General features: G+C 46.2%; 2 protein-coding genes across 14 annotated transcripts in view; one reads left to right on the top strand and one right to left on the bottom strand.

Moving 5' to 3' along the window:
* Positions 1-13224, top strand: part of CTNND2 (catenin delta 2) — a 3400942-nt gene that overhangs the window by 2672424 nt on the left and 715294 nt on the right. The window lies entirely within an intron of this gene.
* On the bottom strand, positions 2406-10450 carry LOC143781074 (uncharacterized). The gene is made up of 2 exons (XM_077267624.1): positions 9294-10450; positions 2406-3652 (listed from the first exon to the last, which is right to left on the bottom strand). The coding sequence occupies exon 1, from the start codon at positions 10320-10322 to the stop codon at positions 9375-9377; it is 948 nt and encodes a 315-aa protein (XP_077123739.1). The 5' UTR covers positions 10323-10450; the 3' UTR covers positions 2406-3652; positions 9294-9374.

Below are 13224 nucleotides of genomic sequence, written 5' to 3'. Positions count from 1 at the left end.
TGAATGCGAAGCTTTCAAAGACCTGATGGCCTACACAGTACCACGCTATGACCTACCCAGTCGGGATTTCTTTGCAAGAAAAGCCATCCCAGCCCTCCACCAGCATGTCAAAGACCGCATTGTCCATGCACTGAGGCAATCAGTCAGTGGAAAGGTGCACCTCACAACAGATGCATGGACCAGTAACAGAGTAAAGAAGAAGAGAGCACTCTCCAATCGTCCGAAGCGGGTAACTTTATTCACTTATGATAAAACATCTTCACGACCGGGGGTGCTATACAATGAGAGCGGCAAGCCTGACGACAGCTGTTTTGTGCCTGATGGGCGCTTCTACGGGTCAGTAAGTGTAATGCCAGAAACGCCGAGGGAAGTAGGAGTTTGGAAAACGTTAGCTCCTCCCTCCACCTCTTCCCCATTGTAATCTAAGCACTCCTCACTGCGTGACAAAATATTTAAAACCACTTAAAAACAATTAAATCACAACATAATCAAACTGATAGTGGCACTGTAACATATATCAAAATTGCAGTATGTCAAAAATATGAATTTTGTCTACCCTCTGCACTTGGTAGCTCATACCCAATTACAAACAGAAATACAGTTATATGACTTACAGAAAAATGGACAAGTCTACCCTGTCGTTGAAACCTAAAGGGCCCATTGTGTTTGTTTGCATAATCCATCGCGCCTCTTTCCTCAGGATACCTAAGGTTACCTTTTCTATTCCTGCAAATGTCATTACGCTGGAGTCCCCTCCGTGTATCTCCCGGATATGTTCCACTAGTCTAGGTACTCCTTTACCTGTAGCGATTGAGCTGCAATGTTCACGAAAACGTATATATAGGCACCGAATTGTTTTGCCAATATAAAAGCGTCCACACGGACAATACACCACGTAAACAACGTACTTTGTTTTACAAGATATAAATGTGCTAACTATATGTGTGATGGGGCCGATAATCAAAGATTGACCTATTAAATGATTCTTACAATGTGAACAGTGTCCACAGCGATGGTTGCCCTTTGGCGCACTAGAGTTCAACCAGTTGTTCTTTTCGCTGGATATTCTGTTATGTACCAAAACGTCCCTTAGGCTTGTACTACGTTTATTTGATACTAATGGACCTCTTTTGACTATGTCTGTGAGGTCTCTGTCTTTCTCAAGGATATGCTAATTTTTCCTTATTGCACTACGGATATGTTTATCTACAGGACTGAACTGGAAACTAAAGGTAAAACGTTTTCCAGCGGGGGTATTTATTTTCCTAGTGTCATTACTGACCTTGGATTTCTCTCTGGCCTCATGTAATAACTTCTCTGGATAACCCCTTCTTTCAAATCTCTGGCTCAATTCTCTGGACTGAAGCTCAGCTCCTTCTTGTGTACTATTCACTCTACCTACTCTTAAGAGTTGGCTGTATGGTAGTGAACGTTTAATATGTGATGGATGGTAGCTATCGTAGTGAAGTACCGAATTTGTAGCAACCGGTTTCCGATATAAGGTCGTGCCCACGATTCCGTTTTTTACTTCCACGGTCACATCCAGGAAATTAAGCTGCATTCCCCATACTCCGATGTGACAGACATGTTTATTGTGTTATTATTCAGATAGGTGACAAATTGGGTGAATGTCTCTTCTGGCCCATCCCACACGAAGAACATGTCATCCACATATCTACAGTAGAATTTGATGTGTTTTAAATACATATTTTTTTCAACATAGATGTATTTTTCCTAAAAGAGGCCTAGAAACAAATTGGCGAAAGTACATGCTGCCGGAGTCCCCATAGCAGTCCCGATTATATGTCTAATTGCTTCCACACCCTCTGTTTGGGGGATTCTAGTATATAGATTGACCACATCCACTGAGGCCAGTGCAAAACCTGTTTGCCACTGGAAATGTTTTATATTCTTTAGAAACGCATCAGTGTCCTTTGTGTAAGATGGAACACTGGTCAGTATAGGACGCAATAGCCAGTCAATATACCTGGATAATGGTTCCGTTAAAGACCCAACACCGGATACAATGGGACGTCCGGGGGGGTCTACCACTGATTTGTGTATCTTTGGGATGTGTGTATGGTGTGATTTAATTGTTTTTAAGTGGTTTTAAATATTTCGTCACGCAGTGAGGAGTGCTTAGTTTACAATGGGGAGTGTTATGACCCCAATGGCAGAGGGTCTCAGAAATAATTACCAAGTCTGCAAACACAAAAAACCAGCCCATAGGGCAGTGGTAACCGAGCTGACCATATATCTAATCCCAGCACCACAAACAGCAGCAGCTGGGGAACGCGCCCACGCTGGTTCTAGACGTCTCGCGCCAGCCGGAGAACTAACCAACCCTAGAAGGGAAAAGAAAGACCTTTCTTGCCTCCAGAGAAAAGACCCCAAAAGTTGGATACAAGCCCCCAACAAATAATAACGGTGAGGTAAGAGGAAAAGACAAACGCAAGAATGAGCTAGGTATTTAGCAAAGAGAGGCCCACTAGCCAATAGCAGAACATAGTAAGATGACCTATATGGTCAGCAAAAACCCTATCAAAACATCCACGCTGGATATTCAAGAACCCCCGAACCGTCTAACGGCCCGGGGGGAGAACACCAGCCCCCCAGAGCTTCCAGCAAAGTCAGGAATCACATTTAGCACAAGCCGGACAAAAATAAGAGCAAGCAAATAACCAAAAAACAAAGAAGCAGGACTTAGCTTAATTTTGCACGAACCAGGATCAGCAGACAGGAGCAAACAGAAAGGATCTGACCACAACGATGCCAGGCACTGGACTAAGGATCCAGGAAGTTTACACAGCAACACCCCTGGACCAACGGCCCAGGTGGGTGCCAAACAGAGGAAAGACAATCCCAGAGTCATATCACCAGTAACCACAAGAGGGAGCCAAAAAGTCTAATTCACAACAGTACCCCCCCATTAAGGAGGGGTCACCGAACCCTCACCACGACCACCAGGGCGATCAGGATGAGCAGCGTGAAAGGCACGAACTTAATCGGCCGCATGCACATCAGAAGCAACCACCCAGGAATTATCCTCCTGACCATAGCCCTTCCACTTGACCAGATACTGAAGCCTCCGTCTGGAGAGACGAGAATCCAAGATCTTCTCCACCACGTACTCCAACTCGCCCTCAACCAACACCGGAGCAGGAGGCTCAACAGAAGGAACCACAGGTACAACGTACCGCCTGTCATGAATCCCCAATGGCGAGGGATAGCACAGGACAAGCAAAGTATAAAAAATATCGGACGAGCTCTAGGGTGATGGAACCTGAGCTGACCGCTGCCCTAAGCCTGACAAACGCAACTAGAGATAGCCAGGGAGCGTGCCTACGTTGGTTCTAGACGCCACGCACCAGCCTAAGAGCTAACTAGTACTGCAGAGAAAACAAGACCTCACTTGCCTCCAGAGGAATTAACCCCAAAAGATATAGTTGCCCCCCACATGTATTGACGGTGAAATGAGAGGAAGGCACACACATAGAGATGATGTATATAGGTTTAGCAAATAGAGGCCCGCTAAAAACTAGAAAGCAGAATGACACAAAAGGGGACTGAGCGGTCAGCAAAAAACCCTAATCAAAAAAACCATCCTGAGATTACAAGAACCCATGTGCCAACTCATGGCACATGGGGAGAACTGTCATGATCTCAATGGCAAGAGAACATAGCATCAGCATATATATGAACTAGCTCTTGGAAGATGGAACTGAGCTGACCATGAACTAAACCTAACGCACAACTAGCAGTGGCCGGGTAGCATGCCTACGTTGATTCTAGATGCCCAGCACCAGCCGGAGGACTAACTAAAGCTAGCAGAGGAAAATATTAGTCCTAGCTCACCTCTAGAGAAATACCCCGAAAGGAGACAGAGGCCCCCCACATGTATTGGCGGTGAGTTAAGAAGAAATAACAAACGTAGTATGAAAATAGGTTTAGCAAATTTGAGGTCCACTTACTACATAGCAGAAGACAGAAAGGACACTTTCATGGTCAGCTGAAAACCCTATCAAAACACCATCCAGAAATTACTTTAAAACTCTGGCATTAACTCATAACACCAGAGTGGCAATTCCTGTTCACAAGAGCTTTCCAGACACAGTAACGAAACTACAGCTGTGAACTGGAACAAAAATGCAAAAACAAACATGGACAAGAGTCCAACTTATCTAGTAGTTGTCTAGGAGCAGGAACAAGCACAGAGAGGCTTCTGATAACATTGTTGACCGGCAAGGAACTAACAGAGCAGCAAGGTTATATAGCGACTCCCACATCCTGATGGGAACAGGTGAACAGAGAAGATGAAGACACCGTTCAATTCCACCAGTAGCCACCGGGGGAGCCCAGAATCCAAATTCACAACAGTACCCCCCCCTCAAGGAGGGGGCACCGAACCCTCACCAGAACCACCAGGGCGATCAGGATGGGCCCTATGAAAGGTACGAACCAGATCAGAGGCATGAACATCAGATGCATTCACCCAAGAATTATCCTCCTGGCCGTATCCCTTCCACTTGACCAGATACTGGAGTCTCCGTCTGGAAACACGAGAGTCTAAGATTTTCTCCACAACGTACTCCAACTCACCCTCAACCAACACCGGAGCAGGAGGCTCAACGGAAGGCACAACCGGTACCTCATACCTGCGCAACAATGACCGATGAAAAACGTTATGAATAGAAAAGGATGCAGGGAGGTCCAAACGGAAGGAAACAGGGTTAAGAATCTCCAATATCTTATACGGGCCGATGAACCGAGGCTTAAACTTAGGAGAAGAGACCCTCATAGGGACAAAACGAGAAGACAGCCACACCAAATCCCCAACACAAAGCCGAGGACCAACACGACGGTGGCGGATGGCAAAAAGCTGAGTCTTCTCCTGGGACAACCTCAAATTGTCCACCACCTGCCCCCAGATCTGATGCAATCTCTCCACCACAGCATCCACTCCAGGACAATCCGAAGATTCCACCTGACCAGAGGAAAATCGAGGATGAAACCCCGAATTACAGAAAAACGGGGACACCAAAGTGGCAGAGCTGGCCCGATTATTGAGAGCGAACTCCGCCAATGGCAAAAAAGCAACCCAATCATCCTGGTCAGCAGACACAAAACACCTCAGATATGTCTCCAGGGTCTGATTAATCCGCTCGGTCTGGCCATTCGTCTGAGGATGGAAAGCGGACGAAAAAGATAAATCTATGCCCATCCTAGCACAGAATGCCCGCCAAAATCTAGACACGAATTGGGTCCCTCTGTCAGAAACGATATTCTCAGGAATACCATGCAAACGAACAACATTTTGAAAAAACAGAGGAACCAACTCGGAAGAAGAAGGCAACTTGGGCAGAGGAACCAAATGGACCATCTTAGAAAAACGGTCACACACCACCCAGATGACAGACATCTTCTGAGAAACAGGCAGATCTGAAATAAAATCCATCGAGATGTGCGTCCAAGGCCTCTTAGGAATAGGCAAGGGCAACAATAATCCACTAGCCCGAGAACAACAAGGCTTGGCCCGAGCACAAACGTCACAAGACTGCACAAAGCCTCGCACATCTCGTGACAGGGAAGGCCACCAGAAGGACCTTGCCACCAGATCCCTGGTACCAAAAATGCCAGGATGACCTGCCAACGCAGAAGAATGAACCTCAGAGATGACTCTACTGGTCCAATCATCAGGAACAAACAGTTTATCAGGTGGGCAACGATCAGGTCTATCCGCCTGAAACTCCTGCAAGGCCCGCCGCAGGTCTGGAGAAACGGCTGACAATACCACTCCGTCCTTAAGGATACCTGTGGGCTCAGAGTTACCAGGCGAGTCAGGCTCAAAACTCCTAGAAAGGGCATCCGCCTTAACATTCTTAGAACCCGGTAGGTATGACACCACAAAATTAAACCGAGAGAAAAATAATGACCAGCGCGCCTGTCTAGGATTCAGGCGCCTGGCGGTCTCAAGATAAATCAAATTTTTGTGGTCAGTCAATACCACCACCTGATGTCTGGCTCCCTCAAGCCAATGGCGCCACTCCTCAAAAGCCCACTTCATGGCCAAAAGCTCCCGATTCCCAACATCATAATTCCGCTCAGCGGGCGAAAATTTACGGGAAAAGAAGGCACAAGGCCTCATCACGGAGCAGTCAGAACTTCTCTGCGACAACACTGCCCCAGCTCCGATCTCAGAAGCGTCGACCTCAACCTGAAAAGGTAGAGCAACATCAGGCTGACGCAACACAGGGGCAGAGGAAAAACGGCGCTTAAGCTCCCGAAAGGCCTCCACAGCATCAGGGGACCAATCAGCAACATCAGCACCCTTCTTAGTCAAATCGGTCAATGGCTTAGCAATATCCGAAAAACCAGCAATAAATCGACGATAAAAGTTAGCAAAGCCCAAAAATTTCTGAAGACTCTTAAGAGAAGAGGGCTGCGTCCAATCACAAATAGCTTGAACCTTGACAGGATCCATTTCAATGGAAGAGGGGGAAAAAATATATCCCAAAAAGGAAATCCTCTGTACCCCAAAAACACACTTAGAACCCTTCACACACAAAGAATTAGACCGCAAAACCTGAAAAACCCTCCTGACTTGCTGGACATGAGAGTCCCAGTCATCCGAAAAAATCAGAATATCATCCAGATACACAATCATAAATTTATCCAAATAATCGCGAAAAATATCATGCATAAAGGACTGGAAAACTGACGGAGCATTTGAAAGACCAAAAGGCATCACTAAATACTCAAAGTGGCCCTCGGGCGTATTAAATGCGGTTTTCCACTCATCCCCCTGCCTGATTCGCACCAAATTATACGCCCCACGAAGGTCAATCTTAGAGAACCACTTGGCCCCCTTTATGCGAGCAAACAAATCAGTCAGCAACGGCAATGGGTATTGATATTTAACAGTGATCTTATTCAAAAGCCGATAATCAATACATGGTCTCAAAGAGCCGTCTTTTTTTGACACAAAGAAAAAACCGGCTCCTAAGGGAGATGACGATGGACGAATATGTCCCTTTTCCAAGGACTCCCTTATATATTCTCGCATAGCAGCATGTTCAGGCACAGACAGATTAAATAAACGACCCTTTGGGTATTTACTACCCGGGATTAAATCTATGGCACAATCGCACTCTCGGTGCGGAGGTAACGAACCAAGCTTGGATTCTTCAAAGACGTCACGATAGTCAGACAGGAACTCAGGAATTTCAGAGGGAATAGATGATGAAATGGAAACCACAGGTACATCCCCATGAGCCCCCTTACATCCCCAGCTCAACACAGACATAGCTCTCCAGTCGAGGACTGGGTTGTGAGATTGCAGCCAAGGCAATCCTAGCACCAAATCATCATGTAGATTATACAGCACCAGAAAGCGAATAATCTCCTGGTGATCCGGATTAATACGCATAGTTACTTGTGTCCAGTATTGTGGTTTATTATTAGCCAATGGGGTGGAGTCAATCCCCTTCAGAGGAATAGGAGTCTCCAAAGGCTCTAAATCATACCCACAGCGTTTGGCAAAGGACCAATCCATAAGACTCAAAGCGGCGCCAGAGTCGACATAGGCGTCCGTGGTAATAGATGACAAAGAGCAAATCAGGGTCACAGATAGAATAAACTTAGACGGTAAGGTGCAAATGGAAACAGATTTACCAAGCTTTTTAGTGCGCTTAGAGCATGCTGATATAACATGAGTAGAATCACCACAATAAAAACACAACCCATTTTTCCGTCTAAAATTCTGCCGCTCGCTTCGGGACAGAATTCTATCACACTGCATACTCTCTGGCGACTTCTCAGTGGACACCGCCAGATGGTGCACTGGTTTGCGCTCCCGCAAACGCCTATCGATCTGAATAGCCATTGTCATGGACTCATTCAGACCCGCAGGCACAGGGAACCCCACCATAACATCCTTAATGGCATCAGAGAGACCCTCTCTGAAAGTCGCCGCCAGGGCGCACTCATTCCACTGAGTAAGCACAGACCATTTACGGAATCTTTGGCAGTAAATTTCCGCTTCATCTTGCCCCTGAGATAGGGACATCAAAGTTTTTTCTACCTGAAGCTCCAAATGAGGTTCGTCATAAAGCAACCCCAAGGCCAGAAAAAACGCATCCACATTGAGCAACGCAGGATCCCCTGGTGTCAATGAAAAAGCCCAGTCTTGAGGGTCGCCCCGGAGCAAGGAAATCACAATCCTGACCTGCTGTGCAGGGTCTCCGGCAGAGCGAGATTTCAGGGACAAAAATAATTTGCAATTATTTCGAAAATTCTGAAACCCGGATCTATTCCCCGAGAAAAATTCCGGCAAGGGAATTCTCGGCTCAGATACAGGTGCATGACAAACAAAATCTTGCAAATTTTGTACCTTCGTGGCGAGATTATTCAAACCTGCAGTTACACTCTGAAGATCCATTACAAACAGGTGGACACAGAGCCATTCAAAGAAGGAGAGAAAAAAAAAAAAAAAAAAAATTTCAGCAGACTACTTATTTCTCTCCTTTCTCAGCCAAGGATTTTAACCCTTTAGTGGCCGGTCAAACTGTCATGATCTCAATGGCAAGAGAACATAGCATCAGCATATATATGAACTAGCTCTTGGAAGATGGAACTGAGCTGACCATGAACTAAACCTAACGCACAACTAGCAGTGGCCGGGTAGCATGCCTACGTTGATTCTAGATGCCCAGCACCAGCCGGAGGACTAACTAAAGCTAGCAGAGGAAAATATTAGTCCTAGCTCACCTCTAGAGAAATACCCCGAAAGGAGACAGAGGCCCCCCACATGTATTGGCGGTGAGTTAAGAAGAAATAACAAACGTAGTATGAAAATAGGTTTAGCAAATTTGAGGTCCACTTACTACATAGCAGAAGACAGAAAGGACACTTTCATGGTCAGCTGAAAACCCTATCAAAACACCATCCAGAAATTACTTTAAAACTCTGGCATTAACTCATAACACCAGAGTGGCAATTCCTGTTCACAAGAGCTTTCCAGACACAGTAACGAAACTACAGCTGTGAACTGGAACAAAAATGCAAAAACAAACATGGACAAGAGTCCAACTTATCTAGTAGTTGTCTAGGAGCAGGAACAAGCACAGAGAGGCTTCTGATAACATTGTTGACCGGCAAGGAACTAACAGAGCAGCAAGGTTATATAGCGACTCCCACATCCTGATGGGAACAGGTGAACAGAGAAGATGAAGACACCGTTCAATTCCACCAGTAGCCACCGGGGGAGCCCAGAATCCAAATTCACAACAGAGAACCTCAGTCCACTAGAGCAACCAGCTAGCATAGAGACATTCTAAGCAAGCTGGACCAAAAACCAAACAACAGAAAATCAGCACTTAGCTTATCCTGAAAGATCTGGGAGCAGGTAGGCAGGAACCAAACAGAGCACATCTGAACACATTGATAGCCGGCAAGGGAAATGACAGAAAGGCCAGGTAAAATAGGAAACACCCAGCCTCTGATGGACAGGTGGAAACCAAAGGCCGCAACCCACCAAAGTCACCCAGTACCAGCAGTAACCACCAGAGGGAGCCCACAAACAGAATCCACAACAGTACCCCCCCTTGAGGAGGGGTCACCGAACCCTCACGAGAACCCCCAGGGCGATCAGGGTGAGCTCTATGGAAGGCGCGGACCAAATCAGTCGCATGAACATCGGAGGCGACCACCCAGGAATTATCCTCCTGACCATAACCCTTCCACTTAACCAAATACTGGAGTTTGCGTCTGGAAACACGAGAATCCAAGATCTTTTCAACAACATACTCCAATTCTCCCTCCACCAGCACCGGAGCAGGAGGCTCGACCGAAGGAACAACGGGCACCTCATACCTCCGCAACAACGACCGATGGAACACATTATGAATAGCAAACGATGCTGGGAGATCCAAACGGAAAGATACAGGGTTAAGAATCTCCGAGATCCTATAAGGACCGATGAACCGAGGCTTGAACTTAGGAGAAGAGACCTTCATAGGGACAAAACGAGAAGACAACCACACCAAGTCCCCAACAAGAAGTCGGGGACCCACGCGGCGACGGCGATTAGCAAACTGCTGAGTCTTCTCCTGAGATAACTTCAAATTGTCCACCACCTGATTCCAAATCTGATGTAACCTGTCCACCACCACGTCCACTCCAGGACAATCCGAAGATTCCCCCTGACCAGAGGAAAAACGAGGATGAAACCCCGAATTACAAAAAAAAAGGAGAGACCAACGTGGCAGAACTAGCCCGATTATTAAGAGCAAATTCGGCCAGTGGCAAAAAAGCAACCCAGTCATCCTGATCAGCAGAAACAAAACACCTCAAATAAGTTTCCAAGGTCTGATTAGTTCGCTCCGTCTGGCCATTCGTCTGAGGATGGAATGCAGACGAGAAAGACAAATCAATGCCCATCTTGGCACAAAACGTCCGCCAAAATCTAGACACAAACTGGGATCCCCTGTCAGAAACGATATTCTCCGGAATCCCATGCAAATGAACCACGTTCTGAAAAAACAAAGGAACCAACTCAGAGGAGGAGGGCAACTTAAGCAAGGGCACCAAATGAACCATCTTAGAAAAGCGGTCACACACAACCCAGATAACGGACATTTTCTGTGAAACCGGGAGATCAGAAATAAAATCCATGGAAATGTGCGTCCAAGGCCTCTTCGGGATGGGCAATGATAACAACAACCCACTAGCCCGTGAACAGCAAGGCTTAGCTCGAGCACACACTTCACAAGACTGCACAAAGGTACGCACATCCCTAGACAAGGAAGGCCACCAAAAAGACCTGGCCACCAAGTCTCTTGTACCAAATATTCCAGGATGACCAGCCAACACAGAAGAATGGACCTCGGAGATGACTCTACTGGTCCAATCATCCGGAACAAACAGTCTTTCTGGTGGACATCGATCCGGTTTATCCACCTGAAACTCCTGCAATGCGCGTCGCAAGTCTGGGGATACGGCAGACAATATTACCCCATCCCTAAGGATACCAGCAGGCCCAGTGTCTCCAGGAGAGTCAGGCACAAAACTCCTGGAAAGAGCATCTGCCTTCACATTCTTTGAACCTGGCAGGTATGAAACCACGAAATTGAAACGAGAAAAAAATAACGACCAACGAGCCTGTCTAGGATTCAAACGCCTGGCAGACTCAAGGTAAATGAGATTCTTGTGATCAGTCAAGACCACCACACGATGTTTAGCACCCTCAAGCCAATGACGCCACTCCTCAAATGCCCACTTCATGGCCAAAAGCTCCCGATTACCCACATCATAATTGCGCTCGGCGGGCGAGAATTTTCTAGAGAAGAAAGCACATGGCTTCATCACCGAGCCATTAGAACTTCTCTGTGACAAAACCGCCCCCGCTCCAATCTCGGAAGCATCAACCTCCACCTGAAAAGGAAGTGAAACATCTGGTTGACACAACACAGGAGCAGAAGAAAACCGGCGCTTAAGTTCCCGAAAGGCCTCCACGGCCGCAGGAGACCAATCAGCAACATCAGCACCCTTTTTAGTCAAATCAGTCAAAGGTTTAACAATACTGGAAAAATTAGCAATGAACCGACGATAAAAATTAGCAAACCCCAAGAACTTCTGAAGGCTCTTAACAGATGTAGGTTGTGTCCAGTCACAAATAGCCTGAACCTTAACGGGATCCATCTCAATAGTAGAAGGAGAAAAAATGTACCCCAAAAAAGAAATCTTCTGGACACCGAAGAGACACTTTGAGCCCTTCACAAACAGAGAATTGGCCCGCAAAACCTGAAACACCTTCCTGACCTGTAGAACATGAGACTCCCAGTCATCAGAAAACACCAAAATATCATCCAAATACACAATCATAAACTTATCCAGATATTCACGGAAAATATTGTGCATAAAGGACTGAAAGACTGACGGAGCATTGGAGAGTCCAAAAGGCATTACCAAATACTCAAAATGGCCCTCAGGCGTATTAAATGCGGTTTTCCACTCATCACCCTGTTTTATCCGCACCAAATTATACGCACCACGAAGATCTATTTTAGTGAACCACCTAGCCCCCTTAATGCGAGCAAACAAATCAGTAAATAATGGCAATGGATACTGGTATTTGACTGTAATCTTATTCAGAAGGCGATAATCTATACAAGGCCTCAGGGAACCATCTTTTTTTGCCACGAAAAAAAAACCTGCTCCCAGAGGGGACGAAGATGGACGAATATGTCCCTTTTCCAAGGACTCCTTAATATAATTCCGCATAGCAGTATGCTCTGGCACTGACAGATTAAATAAACGACCCTTAGGGAACTTACTGCCAGGAATCAATTCTATAGCACAGTCACACTCTCTATGAGGAGGGAGCGAATTGAGCTTAGGCTCCTCAAAAACATCCCTATAATCCGACAAAAACGCAGGGATTTCCGAAGGAGTAGATGAAGCGATAGAAATTGGAGGTGCATCATCATGAACCCCCTGACATCCCCAGCTTAGCACAGACATTGTTTTCCAGTCCAGGACAGGATTATGAGTTTGTAACCATGGCAGACCAAGCACTAGTTCATCATGTAAATTATACAGTACAAGGAAGCGAATCACCTCCTGATGAACGGGAGTCATGCGCATGGTCACTTGTGTCCAATACTGCGGTTTATTCATAGCCAAAGGTGTAGAATCAATTCCCTTCAGAGGAATAGGAACTTCCAGAGGCTCTAGACTAAAACCGCAGCGTTTAGCAAATGACCAATCCATAAGACTCAGGGCAGCGCCTGAATCCACATAGGCATCGACGGAAATGGAAGACAGTGAAAAAATCAAAGTCACAGACAAAATGAACTTAGACTGCAGAGTATCAATGGCAAAAGATTTATCAACCCTTTTTGTGCGTTTAGAGCATGCTGATATAACATGAGCTGAATTACCACAATAAAAACACAAACCATTTTTCCGCCTATAATTTTGCCGTTCACTTCTGGACTGAATTCTATCACATTGCATAGTCTCAGGTGCCTGTTCAGAAGACACCGCCAACTGGTGCACGGGTTTGCGCTCCCGTAAACGCCGATCAATCTGAATGGCCATAGCCATAGACTCATTCAGCCCTGTAGGCGCAGGGAACCCCACCATAATATCCTTAATGGCCTCAGAAAGACCATTTCTGAAGTTTGCAGCCAGGGCGCACTCATTCCACTGAGTAAGCACCGACCA

Source organism: Ranitomeya variabilis, chromosome 6 (genome assembly GCF_051348905.1).
Source record: "Ranitomeya variabilis isolate aRanVar5 chromosome 6, aRanVar5.hap1, whole genome shotgun sequence".
Taxonomy (NCBI): Eukaryota; Metazoa; Chordata; class Amphibia; order Anura; family Dendrobatidae; genus Ranitomeya; species Ranitomeya variabilis.
The sequence above is the reverse complement of the archived record's forward strand: the minus strand, read 5'-3'. Positions and strand labels throughout refer to the sequence as shown.